The 15,596-nt window shown below is 37.4% G+C and overlaps 1 protein-coding gene across 8 annotated transcripts in view; it reads left to right on the top strand.

The window, feature by feature from the left end:
- The window catches only part of GPBP1 (GC-rich promoter binding protein 1), a 33,866-nt gene extending 18,643 nt beyond the window's left edge, over nucleotides 1-15,223 (top strand). For 7 of the 8 annotated variants that reach the window (XM_083816970.1, XM_083816975.1, XM_083816972.1 and 4 more), the window contains 9 exons: nucleotides 3,275-3,398; nucleotides 3,859-4,082; nucleotides 4,769-4,835; nucleotides 6,314-6,498; nucleotides 7,292-7,432; nucleotides 7,905-8,069; nucleotides 10,646-10,830; nucleotides 13,899-14,001; nucleotides 14,747-15,223. In XM_083816970.1, the coding sequence (XP_083673096.1) occupies nucleotides 3,275-3,398; nucleotides 3,859-4,082; nucleotides 4,769-4,835; nucleotides 6,314-6,498; nucleotides 7,292-7,432; nucleotides 7,905-8,069; nucleotides 10,646-10,830; nucleotides 13,899-14,001; nucleotides 14,747-14,905 (1,353 nt within the window). In that variant the 3' untranslated portion in view covers nucleotides 14,906-15,223. Of the gene's footprint in view, nucleotides 1-3,274; nucleotides 3,399-3,858; nucleotides 4,083-4,191; nucleotides 4,211-4,768; nucleotides 4,836-6,313; nucleotides 6,499-7,291; nucleotides 7,433-7,904; nucleotides 8,070-10,645; nucleotides 10,831-13,898; nucleotides 14,002-14,746 lie in introns of those variants that run through there. The other variant, XM_083816977.1, reaches the window with a different exon arrangement.
- Nucleotides 15,224-15,596: the final 373 nt, after the last annotated feature.

The following is a 15,596-nucleotide window of genomic DNA, read 5'->3' as shown; positions in this document are numbered from 1 at the left end:
GCTGAACTAGCTGGCTTCTTTGTTTAGGATAGTCTATCAGCAACTGTCAGTTGCTGTTAAGAGACAGCCTTATCTGATTCCAGACAGTTCCTGAGATCTGTTTGATTTTATTATGCTTGATTTCTGAAATACTCGATTTTTTGTGACCTGCTCTTTCCAATTTAATGTTTTCAACAGGAATAGTAATCGGAGTTTAGTTTAATATAGTGTCACAATTACAAAAGTTTTGCTCCACATATTCCAAGAATCTGCTGGAAGAGATTTACCTGCATACTTAAAATGCCAATACAGCAGGATAAAAGTAAGTTCCAGCAGTATTCAAATGTATTTGAGGTGTGGGTTGTTTTTTGTCACCTCCTTCCTGAATAGTAGGAAGTTTCATTGCAAGCATCTGTTGTGGATTCTGTTCTCTTCCATGAGTTTTTGCCTGAAGGAGATTAGATAAGCTTCCTTTTATCTCTTCCAAAAACTTTGTAGCTATTACAGTCCTTGTGCTTCGTTGTCTGTATTGCAGCTTATTTGCTTCCATTACCTCTTCCTTCAGTTATGAGCGCTTTGTGATACACGGCCCATTTGGATATTAAACACTTGAACAGTCTTTTTGGCCCTACTGACATATAATAGTTCATAACTTACATCACAAGGCTTGTTCTGTCATTCCTCTACAAGAAAGATCTCAAATATTGTGGCCCCCTGCCTAGCCTTCCCTCCTCCCACAGCAGTTTCTAGAATGTTTGTTTCTGCTTCATGTTACCTGAATGAGGCAGTTGAAGAGAAGAACAGATAAAAGGGATGGAGATGAAGAGGAAGGATAGGATGAAGAAGGGAAGGAGTCTCATGCAGAATGAAGCTGGGATAAGGCTGTGTTATGAACAGCATTTAGAACTGAAAAGGAGAAACTAAACTTGTTTCACTGAGAAGGCACTTTGAGGAACTGTATCTTCAGGATTTTGATTTCCTGTCCATGCTGGATAGCTGGGGCTTTCCCTCACACAGGTAAAAGATAGTATTAGAAAAACGTGATGGAACAGGAATGAGCTTTCTTAATGTGACTGACTATATGATATCTTGATTGAAATCCACCTCATCTGTTGCTGCTGATTTCCATTTAAGAATAAGCTTTTATATCATCTCCCTGTCATTTACATAGCAAAGTCCACTTAGCTGGGTAGCCGCTGCTGAGCAGCCTTATTTCAGGTCTGGAATTAATATATTTGCATCAGTGCAGTACTGTAATTGGGCAAATGTGAAGCCATCGTGGGATATGGACAAACGATTTCTGAAAGGATTTCTGTAAAATGTATATGGAGCAATTGCAGACAGACTGGTAAAGTCAATAGTTTTTGCAAGGTTACTGTCACTTCATGTTAAGCAATAAGGGTTCTTATACTTCAGAAATCTGTTTTGGTTTGTTTCTTGGCTGGCTGAATAAAGTCAGATAACTTCTCAACTTCTAGAAATTGCCAATAGATTTCCTGTTGATTACAAAGCTTACTGTCATCTTTGCCATGAGAGGCTTGATAGACTAATACCTCCATCATGTGGGGAAAAAACGAACTGCATGATCTTTGAAAATGACTTAGTAACTTTAGATATATCAAGTACAACTTACGTTTTGTGAAAGTGTGATTGTTCTTCAAAGTTACTCAAAAAATGAATCTCCAAAGGCAATATTAGAAGGTTGTCATATGTATATGAACACACAAAGCTGCCTTCTAAAATTACACCTATAATCAGAAAATCTGAAGCTTTCTTAAATTTTTGGTGGCTTAATCAAAGCTTGTTTGTAAGGAATTGATATTGAGGTTCCTTATAATAATATCTCAAATATTTAAATCTCAAATCTTTTGACAGTTTCTTATAGCTTTCTGTTTTTTCCATCCTCTCCAAGTTCTCAAGGAAATAGTTCTCTTCCCAGGTCTCAAATTGAGAGGGAAATCGCTTTTCGTTTGACTTCTGTACAATTTGATAGTATGTGCTTTTTATTTTAAACATCTCTTGCTTACTCAAATTACACAGAAGCAGTGGATTTTGAACAGCACCTTGAGCACTGCTGAAGGCATTATTATGATTGTTATTAAGATTGTCATAAGAACCTAGGGATTGTTTTTTGTGTGCTTTTGATGGGGGTGGTGGTGGAAGACTGATTGTCTTCAACGTATTTTCCAAAGTGGTTAAGTCTCTTACCGTGACTTACCTTTTCTTTTTGTACTCACTCTGATCAGAATCAAATATTAATATAGCTTGTTAAGATGTTACTGGATAATAACCATTGAAATTAAACTTGTGGCTTTCATTTTCAGGCATGCATCATTCATGCTTACATTAGAATGATGTTTTCAAGGTTTGAAAAATTAATTGTTAAAGTTGCATACCATCTCTAGATGGTGCATTAGCTTGGGAAAATTCGTGGGTTAATAGCAACAAACACAACAAATAAATACATGTGAAGTACCTACCTGAACACATATCAATGCCAAAAAGCATTCTGACTGATAAACTGGCCGGAATCAAACCCCAAATTGAAGAGCTGTAGTTGCTATTAATCTAAATTTTGCAGTGTCAGTGTTAATGGTACTTGGTTCTGGGCTGTGCGGATTTCAAACTTTGCAATAGATTATCATCTGAGCCTCACCTTTGAGATGGTCAGGTCTCTAAAACTAAGTTTCACGTGGCATTTAGCATATGACAAACTTAGGGTATTTTTGGTTAAAGATAAAATCTATGGAGTTTGGGAAATTGCTTATCATGGTGAGAACCTCTTGCCTTTTTCATAGCCTTGCAGATTATGCTTAGCCTTGTTTTTTATTTTGTGTCTCCTCCTCATGTCCTTTTATTTCTTCAGCACCAGCCTTCCATACAATCTCTTCTAAGGTGATGCTCAATTAGCCTTAGTTCCTTAGGCTACAGGTTAAAAGTTGTGGTGTTTGCCTTCCAGCCTTCTAAACTATGATTTATTGTCCTTTCTTACCATTTTTATATTTTTCCCGTGCTGCAACACATACCGCTTGTCTTCATCTTGCTGCCAAAACAAAATAAAAAGTTGGCTTTTTTTGCCCTGTGTCACAAACATTGTCTTCAGCATTGTTTCAGTGTCCTTGGAGTGGAATATAGAGCTTCCAGTTCTACTGGCATGAAGGTGGTAGACATAACTCTGAACATATGCATACTTGACAATTGCTGTATTGTCTGCCATACTATGTGTTACAGCTCTGATAAATCAGTTTTGTTATTAATCAGGTATCTCAGGTCTACTACTTGTGTTCCTTTACAGTCATCACTGAACTTTGAGAAACATTCTGAAAATTTTTCATGGACAGAGAATCGTTATGAAGCAAATCGCAGAAGACACAACTCTTCAGATGGATTTGATCCTAACATTGGACGGCCTAATGGAGGTATAACTTAGCTTTCATGAAATGTTTTAAATACATCTATATCATTGCCCTGTAGCCCTCTGACTAGGAGAAGAATCTTATCATAATAGCTGTGATTTGCTAAATGTTGTATTCTGTTGTAAAATATATGTAATGGAAAGTCGGATCTTCTGGGAGAGGGTGTGGTGAGTAAGGGCTGGTAAGAGTAGTGTAATTCCAGGTGCATTTCTCTCTTAAGAACGGTAAGAATATTGAGTTAATTCTCTAGCCAATGACATACAAGCAGTCAGGAAAGGGGGCTGATTCTCACAGTTTTGTGGGATTCTTCCCTGCTGCTTATGTGAATGAAAACATGTTCACTGTGCTATTACATCCCAGAGAATAGAGCTGCTTGCTTAACTCCTCTAATAATTCTGCAAAACTAGAATGTTCCTTCAATACTGCTTGTAATTTACATTTATTTAATATTTAAAAATATAAGGGCATTTTGGGAGAAAAGAGAAGAATGGTTGGCGTTCACAAGGCAGAAGTGGTACAGAAAATATAAACCATCGTGGGGGATACCATGGCGGAGGTTCCCGCGCTCGTACCAGCACTTTCCACTGTGGAAAAAGCCAAGGACTGCATGAAAACAATGTACCTGTTAATGAAACTGGGAAAAAGGAAGACAAAGAAGTACCTAAACAGTTTGAGGCTGAGGATTTTGTAAGTTAATTGTAATTATAATAAACAGGGTTTCATTGTTTCTGCAAGTGCCATTTTGTCCATTACAAGCTACTTCATGAGATTTCACCAATTACAGATCATCATATAAGGGATCACCCTTCCCGTAGGTAAGGGGGTGTTAGTCATTTCTCCACTAACCTGTTTCTCTTTTAATCTCCAGTTTTTATCATTGTATTTTTATTACTGTCACTTAAATGATTAAGTGCAACTACAGTTAGGTTTATAATATTTTACCACAGTTTGCTGTGGCATGTGTATGTATTAAATTCTACACAGTTCTCTTACTGGAAATTTGAGGTACTAACAAAGTGGTTTTTCTGCTACCAGCCATTTGAGGTCCCAGGTTTCATTCAACCTAGAATTTTAGGATGTAAGAGGAAGAGTGAGCTTACTGTTCAAAGAACCATATGTTACTGTGTGTTTTTTTTTCCTTTCTGTGGACATTTCATATAATGGTATTGACTGGTGCTTGAGATGTTTTGTTGGAGAAGAGAAACAAGCGAGCATTGATATACTTGGGTTGCAGGGGGAGGTTTCTAGTCTGTCTTCATTTAAAAATCTTGGGCAGCAGAGGTTATATTTCTGATACTGTTATGATTCTTTATTTCGTTAGTTCTGTAATTCAAGACTTCTAAATTTTTTTTAATGATAAAATTTCCTTTCAGCCATCTTTGAATCCTGAATATGAGAGGGAACCAAACCAGAATAAATCATTAGCTGCAGGTGTGTGGGGTGAGTATTTCTGATGTTTTTAAGTACAGAAAATACAGCACAGATCCTAAGTTGTTTTATTAGGATCATAGACATCTCTAATAGAATATAAGGATACAGATAGAGGTTGAGGAAAATTGTGGAAATTTCAGTGTCATTACAACGTATCTTTTTGTAAGAGAGGTAATGCTTCTGTTTGGATGTCAATCTGTTGGTCTTTAGATGTAGCCACAATTAGGGTTCTTGTTCCCCAACAAGTATGCATCTTTTTGGAAAGATGTCAAGAATTTATCTCCCAAGAGGAAATGTACTGCAGGTGGGTCACCTAAACTAGTGATGTGATGGCTAGCTGAAGACTTGGTGAGAGAATGCTTCTGACTGATTACAGCTGTTAAAGAGCTTGGAGAGAAACCATGCCATGGAGATAAAATGGTCATTGCCATGGTCTGGAATAGTAGTCATCTCTTCTCTCATGTTTATAAAGACCTCAGTGTGGAATATTTGGCTATAAATTGAGTGGCTAATGTGCAAGTAATAATCCTTTAGTAACCTTGAAGGGAAATATGAAAGGCATGTTATCTTTTGAAGATGCAGCCAGGATGGTAGATCACATTTTGAGGTGCACTGAATACGATACAGACAGCTGGTCAAAAGAGGTGATTCTCTTGTTATGTTCAGTGTTGGTGTGGCCTCACCTGAAATATGGTGTGCAGCTCTGGGCTGCACAATGCAAAGAGGACGTTAAGGTCCTTGAAAACATCCTGAGGGGGGCAACGGAGCTGGGAAAGGGGCTGGAAGGCAGGTCTTGTGATGATAGGCTGAGGACACCTGGGTTGTCCAGTCTGGGGAAGAAAAGGTTCAGAGGTGAACTCATTGCTTTCTACAGTTTACTGAGGAGAGGAAGCAGAGAGGGACGTGCTGGTCTGCGCTATGTGGGAACTGATGACAGGATGTGCAGGAATGGCGCAAAGCTGCAGCAGAGGAGGTTCAGACTGGACATTAGGAAAAATTTCTTTACCGTGAGGGTGGTCAAACACTGGAACAGGCTTCACAGGGAGGTGGTTTATGCCCCGTGCCTGTCTGTGTTCCAGAGATATTAGGACAATGCCGTCAGTAGTGTTTTATCTTTTGGTTAGCCCCAGGTGCCAGAGCAGTTGGACTAGAGGTCCCTTCAAACTGACTAGTCTAGTATCAACTAATAGTATTTGGTTTTAGATTTCCAAACAATTACTGTATAACTAGTTTCTTTGAAGAATATCCTTTCTGAAAGTAAAATTCCTGCATTGCCAAGTAGGATTATTTTACAAACGATGGTTGTAGAAAATGGAAAAGAACTTCTGTTTAGCCAGATTTGTATAGTGTGGTATTTGTGGAAATATCACCAGACTAAGCTCCTGCTTTATGCCTGTTTGTTCTAGACCACATGGCTATACAGTACCTTACGAAACAGAAACTTAAGACTTTATACACGTGCATGCTTTTTCTTTTTTTTTCTCCAGAATATCCTCTAAACCCTAAATCTAGATCTCCAAGAATGCTGGTCATTAAAAAGGGCAATACAAAAGAACTGCAGATATCTGGATTTCCTGTAGTAGGAAGTCTTCATTCACAGCCAGTAAAAAATGGAACTGGCACAAGTGTTTATAAAGGATTAATCCCTAAACCTGCCACTCCACCCACAAAGGTGAGTTTTGGATACTAATGGCATTAAAGACATGCTGGGAAAATTAAGCATGCTCTTATTCAAAATGTGGTGATTTCACCCTTGGGAATTCTGTTCCTAGAGTATGCTTTCAGGTCTTGAACACTTCAATTGCCACATACTTCAGAAGTGGAAACACTTTTTCACTAAAAAAAAAAAAAAGAAAAAAAAAAAGCTGTAGTTGAATCTCAATTTATTGCATTACCATTTTTGAGAAAAGTGAGAAATGTCCAAGTGAAAAGGATGTTTTGAACTTACAAAATAGCAATGCTTTTTGTGTTTATTTTTTAACAGAAAAAGAGGTACCAAGTGGAGACCTATAGCTGGCATAAAAATACCTTCAGAGTTTATCCCAACTATTGATACAGATAGTGTTGCAATCCACTAGAACTGTTCTGGTCCCTTTCCATATGCAGCTTCCTATGTTCATCTTTTCCGGGGGATTTTTTCTGTGCTACTGAGAGCATCTGATGGAGCTGTTCTTAACTCTAGAATTTACTGCATAAAAACATCACATGCAGCTGCTGAAGACTCTCATCTGTTGTATTAAGAACCAAAATAAGAGAGTGATAATTGTTTTTGAATTTAACTCATTATATAGAAAGTGTAAACAGTATTTGTGAGAGGATGAGTTGCTCATAAACAGTCTCTGTCCTACAAGAAAACAGGTGTTTGCTCTAAATTATGGTTGTAGTTATGATTTCATTTTGCTTAGTTGTTTTTCTGAAGATTGATGGAAATAATTTTGTTAATGATTACTTACATTTTTATTTAGCCTTCACAGTGGAAAAGCCAAGCAAAAGAAAATAAAGTTGGAAATCCATTTCCTCATGAATCTGCATATGGTATTGGCAATTTCATTCCTTTCAAATCAACTGCCAAGGCATTTCCTGTATCACAAAATTCAGTGAAAGAGGTAAAGCAATGTTTGTGTTCTTAATCTAATAGTTCGATTTTTTTTTTTTTTAATTTGCTTGATTAGATAAGTGAAGAGAATGTTATTTTATGCAGAATTATATGACATAAGTGTATATTTTGGAAGCTTATATGAGAGGGGGGAAACAGAAGCTACCTCACCAGCCTTTAAGTCCTGCACAATTTGCTTTGTAGGTGCACTAGGGTGCATAACCTTGATAAATTTAAACTTCTAAAACTGCTAATATACCTCAGAAGGTTTGTTGTTTGTTAGCAGTACTCTTTAAATCTGTATCTCTTTGTTTAGATGCAAGAATCATATATATTAAAATACAAATATTTTCCCTCTGCTTTTGACTGGGGGTATACACATAACCCCAAACTATAAGTTCCTGAGAAACTGTCTTTTTTTCAAACTTTTCTAAATGAGTGAACTTCTAATAGTCTTATTTTTTTCTAACCCCCTGTGTTAGTGTAATCGGTCAAATTCTTCATCCCCTGTTGACAAAGTTGGTCAGCCTCGTTTAACAAAATTGACAAGAATGCGAACTGATAAGAAGAGCGAATTTTTGAAAGCATTGAAACGAGATCGAGTGGAAGAAGAACATGAGGATGAGAATCATGCTGGGCAAGAGAAGGTAATTTTCTTCATACCTGTTGTAGATCCCACAGTAACACATTTCAGACTGAACGTAACATACATTACATTTGTCTGTAGCCAGCTGTTAAGACATGGTCTTGGATGTTTGAATGTAAGAAAGGAATTACCTTTTGATGAATTTTAAAAAGTTGCTCCAAATACTACTGTTTCTCCAGTGCATGTAGTTTTTCTTTCTGCAGGATGTGTTGCTACGTATCAATAATTCGTGCATACCTTGTCTTTAGCAACAATAAAAAGAATAAAGAATCTTTGTACATTAACCCTAATCTTTCTGGAGGGCAGCATTTTGCACCTCAGCTGTTAGTTATGTTGCAAAGCAATTAATGGAAAAACTTGGTTCTGTTTCTCAAATTGTTTTTGGAATCTAACTGGAATTTAAATTGGAATCTTAGATGCCAAGAACATCTCTATTTTTGGCCTTACTGTAGGAACAATACTTTGATTTATGTTTATATAAAGAACCTGTTTCTGCTTCTGAACTGAGAACTTGGAGGCCTACACTGTATATATTATTAATGTATCAAGTTTCTTTCATTCACGATCTGTATATGTAGTGCCTGGCTGGCACCTGAGAACATTAATGTTTGTGCTACCTGCCACCAGTGAGCCATAAGCATAATTACCTCATGTAGTTCAAGTGAACGTAAGTAATGTATTACTCAGGATGAGGTGATTACACATCTGAGTGGTAAAAGTATTAAAAAAAAAAAAAAAGGACTTGAAGTGTTACGCAGATTCAGAGATACGAAAAAAGAAACAGTGCAACTGTGCATTGCTTGTAAAAGTCAGACTGACTTTTCTGACCTTGTTTCTATTTCAGGCAAAATAAAACTTGCTGTAATGGGATTGTACAATTTAACTATGTATCAGTTAGGAAAGGTCTTCATCTTTTTCTTAGGCATTCTGTTGCTAAGCACCCTGAGATGGGTGTTGAGTGCAGTGTTGTTTAAGAAATGTTAAGGTTAAAAGGTCTTGGGAAACATTGTCATGAGCTTAGAATTCTCAAAATATTATGTGAACACGATGGGACTTTCTGTTCACAAAATTGTCTTGAGTTCTTTGTCTTCATGGTACTTATGTCAAATGCATATGATTGTACCACTCTACACAGCTCACTTTCTGAATCAGTGTATTTTGGAAGGAAAAAAAAAGGTGTTTAGAAGTGGAAGCCATAATATCTTTGGACAGGTGTATGTAATGTGTAGCTTGGAGTATTTATTAGTGATTGCATGCACCTTGTTTCACTAACTAACAGGTGTGAAAAGATGTTAAAGCTTAACAAGGCATGTAACTGTAATAGTTGTCTACTTTCAACATTCATTTAAATGATCATCAGTAGGCAATGTACTGTGCAACTGAGTTATTAGGTAGATAACTGCACAACAGTGTTCTGTAACATGATAGAATTAGAAGGCCTGCAGTGACAGATTTCACCTCTGAAATAATGAGGCAAATTGTGATCATAGCTGAGACAGGCTTTGAGGAAACTATTTTGCCCTAGTATGGTAAACTCCTTTGATATTTTTATGAATTTTCTCTGATAGTCTGAGATACATTCTCCAGGTTAATGATTTAACAGCTGAATATAGATTTACTGGGATACTTTTTTAAAAGAAATTTTTGGTGAACATTCTAAAATTTCTGGAAGCCGATAACTCTGAATGGGAGGGGAAAGATGGTGATGTAAGAAATCATATTTCTGAGTTCAAGTGCAAAACTGGCTGATTGAGTGATTGCCTTCTGCTATGGATAATGCTATTGTCTGGGGCTTTTGTTTTGAAAAAATGTTCTAGCTAGATAATGATCATACTCTCCTTTATTTTCATAGTTGCTAAGACTTCTGAGTCTGGCTAATTACTGAGTAAGAATTGCAACCTGCTGAAAAAGTAGAATAAAAAGAAACATCTCAGGTTTATAGGATAAAAGAGCTTTTAATATTTGAGTGAATCTGCAAAATCTGCTTTCTAAATAAACTCTCTCTCTCTAGTTCTTACATCATGGCTAGTAAGTTACAATTGCTGAAACAACAGCCTGTGAAATTCTGTGGTGTGTGCCTGTGTGTAGGGTAAGCTGTTGTCTGAATTTAAGGAGTTTTTCTGAACTTGTGACAGATGAATTTCTGGTTGAGATATGGTGGCTGTGACCTGCCCCTTAAACCAAATAAGCATAAGAATTCTCATGTTTTCAAACTTTGCCTGACACAGGATGTTTATTTAATAAGGAACCTTGTTTGTAAGTTCAACAGATAATTTACTATTTGTAAAAATATGAAAGACAGCTTATATAAACTTGAACTTTTAAGATATTTTTACATTTTTTCTACAATGTTTGGGCAGAACATGGGAGTTGCTGTCTACTTTAGTCAATCAGTGGTATAACTTCAGATTTCTGTAACATCTATGTATTGTAAACCCTTGAAAAAAGGAGCAGAATTACCCTCTGTAGTATAGGATATCTCCATTTAAAATTAAATTAAACAATCAGTGAATTGCAGCATTTTACTTGTAAGTGGAATTTACATGTAAACTCTGTAACATGTAATTATTTTGACAGGATGATGACTCCTTTAACTTGTGTAACAGCAACAGTCCTCATCATGAGAGAGATATAAACCGAAACTTCGAAAATGAAATTCCTCAAGAGAATGGCAATGCTTCAATTACATCTCAACAGATCATTCGATCTTCGACTTTACCTCAGGCAGATGTTCTTTCAAGCTCGCTTGAGGCAGAGCATAGGTATGTACTTCTTATATAAAATGTTTATTTATGGTAAGTGAGCATGCCTCATATTCTTACCAGCTCAGAATTCAGCATTTGAAAACTGAGAACACAAAATACTTGATAGTACCATAAAAGGTTTAACTTATAGACATGTACTAATGTAGAATGGAATGTACTTCGTTTCTGTTTGACTTGTGTACTGGCGTCTTTAACTTACTTTACTAAATATTTGATGTATTTCCTTATAAACAAATAAAGCAAACTGATCCTCATATCTAGGAGGAACAATGCATATAATTGCTATGAGTATTAACAATACGTTAAATGCTGCATCTTATGTACAACTCTGAGTTTTTTCTTGTTGTTAAAGAAATGGATTATTTTTATAACTGACTATTTGACATAGTGATATTGCAAGACAACTCAATGGAAAGGGAGAAAGTAACTTCAAAAAGGTTTGAAACATAATTCTGTTATCTCATAAGAAGTAACTGTAGTAGCAGCTGGTATAGATGAGAATGGTGCTGCTGAGAAATCATAACTCCGTCTGGAGGTGAGCTTGTCATGAGTTCTGTTAAATTCTTACTGTTTCTAGTAACGAAAGAAACCCAGCATCTTTTTCCAGTGATAGACTGTATGTATACATTGGACTAGACAACTTCTTTTGTAGTACTTGTAGAGGAGACTTTCTTGATCTCTTCTTTGGTGTGAGTGTTGGAAGTGAAATGCAGTCTGGTCTGTTCTTCCATTTCCCTTGCTCCCTACACACACCCCATTGACTATGGAGACAGAAATGTTGGGACTGCTAGTGGCTGCTGACCCTGATTTTTGACTATAAGGTAGGAGTCAAATCTAAGTGTCACTTGTCAACTCAGGTGACTTTGAGTGGCCTTCATAGGGTTGCTGGGCAAGCTTCCCTCTGTGGTATCCCGGAGACATTGTGTGTCTCTACCATGGCTTTGTCCTCTAGTGTATATACAGTGCTTTGGGTAGGAGTTTTAGTAGAAAAATGGACTTGAAGTGACCAGCTTAACTCACAGGATGCTTGTGGATGCCTAATAACTGAACTGGCACATGTTGTACAGAATACTTCTTGGGTTTCCTTCCACTAGGGGAGTTTCCACTGTGCAGTGATTATACACTCATCCTGTTGGTGTTAAGTTTCCTAATTTAAAGTGTAATTTTTTTTAGTACAGTTCACCCTCATAACTGTCCTAGAAACTAACGTGGCTGTAAAGAGACAGTGGTCCTGCTAACTTCAGATGATGTTGCAATACAACCTATTCTATTGGGACCTAGAATTTTTTGAAGGGAGGGTTCCATTGAAGGGCATTTCTTGCTGACATCTGGCTAAATGAAGTATCAGGCAGGCTTCATCACCTTGAGTTCATCCAACTACTTCTGTGCTGACTAACTTATTTTAATATATTCAGTGTTCTTCATCTCTGTGTCAGTTTCCTGCACCAGTTCTAGCATATACTTTTAGAAGCCTCTTTATTTTTTCGTGAAATAGCTTTTACTTCCTTAAGATTTGAGGTCGACAAGCAAATGGTTTGCCAGGGGAAGATGCTAATCCTTTTGGCAAAAACTTTGCAGCAAGAACACATACCATCTTCATTAAATACCACAGTGTCTTCATCAGATAGCCATGTTACCACAGTGTCTTCACATCTAAAACCACTGGCATCATATGCAGATACTGCTGTCCCACTTCTGGCACCAGCCAAAACACTTCGATTATTGCATTTTTTGATATCTCAAGCTAAATCACCAGAGGAATGTGTCTGTTTCTTTCCCTGCCCGTATCCCCAAACTCACTCTTATTTGTGGTCTGTCTGTGCTGTAATATCAACATCTGCTGTCAGGTGAGACATGGTAGCCTGTCTGTCTCTGACACTAGAATTGTGTTAGAAATGTAGAAACTATAGGAGGCCATTGCATTCTGAATCATGCCTCTGTTATTGAAGAGGAATGGAGCTTCTCCCAGGTGCACTGTCTCTGTGACTTGATGCAGAAGATGCTGTGGGTTTGAGGTGAAGAACCATCTCTTCTTTTGGCTCCCATGGAGGGACAGCGCTAGCATTGTCATGGTTGCTCTGTTACACAGGAAAAAAACTGCCCATTTCCTCAGTGTCCATCTTTGCCTCTCCACACCATTTTTGAGGAGGCATGCTATGGTTCCACCAAAGCACTTATGCAAAGGAAATGTATTCTTACTTTTCCATCTTACGTAGATTTCTTGCCTTAAAAAGAAAGTTGACTTGCATTCTGCTTTCTTGCAGATTGAACCTTAGGAATATGACAGATACCATTGTGTAGCCAAGGTCTCTTCATTGTACTCATTTACCTTGGATGACTTCTTAGATAAATAACCCGACAATGCAGTTTAATGGGCTGGAAAGACTGTGGTGTGACAACACCAGATAAGCTTTCAAGAGAAACTCCATGCATCAAAAGCTGAACTTGCATATGGTCCAAATTATTTTCTCTTCTGCTTGCTTTATTGCTGCAGTTCTGGACAGCAGCCATCCAACTGAGACAGACTAGGAGAAAGTGAGGGTTTTTCTAGGCTGCTTTCCATAAGGCTTTACTCCAGATATTGGGCAGCTTATCCTAAAAGTCTCCATATCTGGGAATGCTGTCAGTTGATTAATAAAGATGCTGGAGTGAGATAATAGGAAGTTTGGCATTTGTGTTGGTATGTTCACTGGACTGGCAGAGGTGGCAGGGTCTATTTTGTATGTGAAACTTGATGGCAGGAAATGTAATACTTGATATGTACAAGCAATGGAGTGAATGTATGCTTATGCGTTCTGTAGATTTAAGTATTACTGTTTAGTTTTGGCAGCTTTTAAAATCAAATGTGTCAGAACAGGGTCAGCTGTGAAGGACCTTAAGACTTCTGAACTTTTGTGCTTTATATATCTTTTCTTAAACTCTTACATAAAAGTAGGTTAAAAGGCTGTTTAAAAAATATTTGTGGGCTAATATATTTATTACACTTCTTTACATATCTGTATAGGCAGAGCTTGAAATGTCTGAGTGTGCAGAAATTCTTTAATGTTGTCCCCTTTATTTTAAAGGTTGTTAAAGGAGATGGGCTGGCAGGAAGACGCTGAAAATGATGAAACATGTGCTCCACTAACAGAGGATGAGATGAGGGAATTCCAAGTCATTAGTGAACAGGTAATGCTAAGTTAATACTCTGTGATGAACTTATAGATGGATGCCCTAAATACCTACCTTCGAGCAGGATCTCCAGTAATTCTGATGGTTAGGGTCAGTGCCATTTTCGTACCATTTTCCTTTCCTCCCTTACCCTTTCAGAAGAACAGTGGCTTTAAAAAGATATGGGGAGCAGTGCTTATTTTAGAGACAGCCTATGCTAAAAATATCAAGGGAAGGCGAGGGGAGGGCTTCTGAGTAGTTTCAGCATTGCTAGTTGCAGAATTATACAAGCTTTCCAGTTCTTCAGCTCAGCCTGAGGAAAGGGAATTTTCTTGCAAGATTTTATTGTGGCTTCCTTGTCTGTCTTTGCTGTAAATTGAGGAACACAAAATTCACTAGTAATATAGTCTGAATGGGCAATCTAGACTTGATTTTTTTTCTATAGCAGACTGGAAAAAGGGACTGCATCACAGAAGAGACCGTGTGTGTGTGTGTAATCACTGGGGCAAAATATCTGAGGAGGTAGATGGGAAGAGGGTAAACTCTTGTACAGTGCAGAAGCTTAGCTTGGTCTGGTTGCAGGCTCTTGGATGCAGGTCCAAAACTGAAGGCTCTCAGGTAAATTTTCCTTTGTGCGTGTATATAACAGGTAGTGTTGTGGATCTAATGTAGTCCATAGACAAAGGTGTAGAGAACACTGAAATACAGCAGATTATTGTGTTTAGCTTTTTCTCTCTAAACGTATCATGTTTTCTTGTTTCAGTTACAAAAAAATGGCCTCCGGAAAAACGGCATTTTGAAAAATGGCCTCATCTGTGATTTTAAATTTAGCCCCTGGAAAAACAGCACTTTCAAACCTGCTCTGGAGAATGAGGATTCTGAAACGAGCAGCACTGATACGTCAGATGATGACGATGTGTGAAGATTTCTGTACCATCTGTACAAGCTTGTTTTGATCTCATGAGAATATGGGGATGTATTATCAAAAAAAAAATCTAAGTTATGTAGTAACATACCCTGTTAGAAGAAGAATGATGGGACTTCTCTCTGAAGAAAGCAAGGAATGTTGTGTCGGGTGTGTCGAACATTACTATATTTCTTTGTTAACGAATGTTGTAGAATGAGGACTTGGGTTGCCCCAGCATTGACTTTCTTCATCACTGCAGCATTTCTGACTAGCAATGTGACAATGTAACAAATCAGACTTTCTCATTTAATAATAAAAACAAAAAGAATTGTGTAATGTCTTGCAAAGCTTCTGTCTTAAAATGTCCACATATATAAGGGGGAAAAAGGGCAGCTTGACACTGTGTTTTGCTTGCCAGGTCATTTCTTTCTTACAATGGAAATCCTAGAGTCCACTTTGTATGCAAAAAGGGCAATGTAGCATGTTGGCTAAAATGAGCAAACTGCACTAAAACTCTTTTCCTTAATTGAGCTGTTGTGCTGTTCTACTTCTTCCACACGTAATTGCTCTTTAGCCATTGTAGTGTAGTCATTGTTATTAATGGAAAAGAACCTTGATGTTACAGTTCCAAATTTTTACAACTAACCTTTAAATTGAGAGCTTTATAGAGTATTGCAAGGCCCAGTATTCTCACAATGAACCCACT

This window comes from Anser anser (genome assembly GCF_964211835.1).
Source record: "Anser anser genome assembly, chromosome: Z".
In the NCBI taxonomy this organism is placed as follows: Eukaryota; Metazoa; Chordata; class Aves; order Anseriformes; family Anatidae; genus Anser; species Anser anser.
This window is presented reverse-complemented; position numbering and strand designations above follow the sequence as displayed.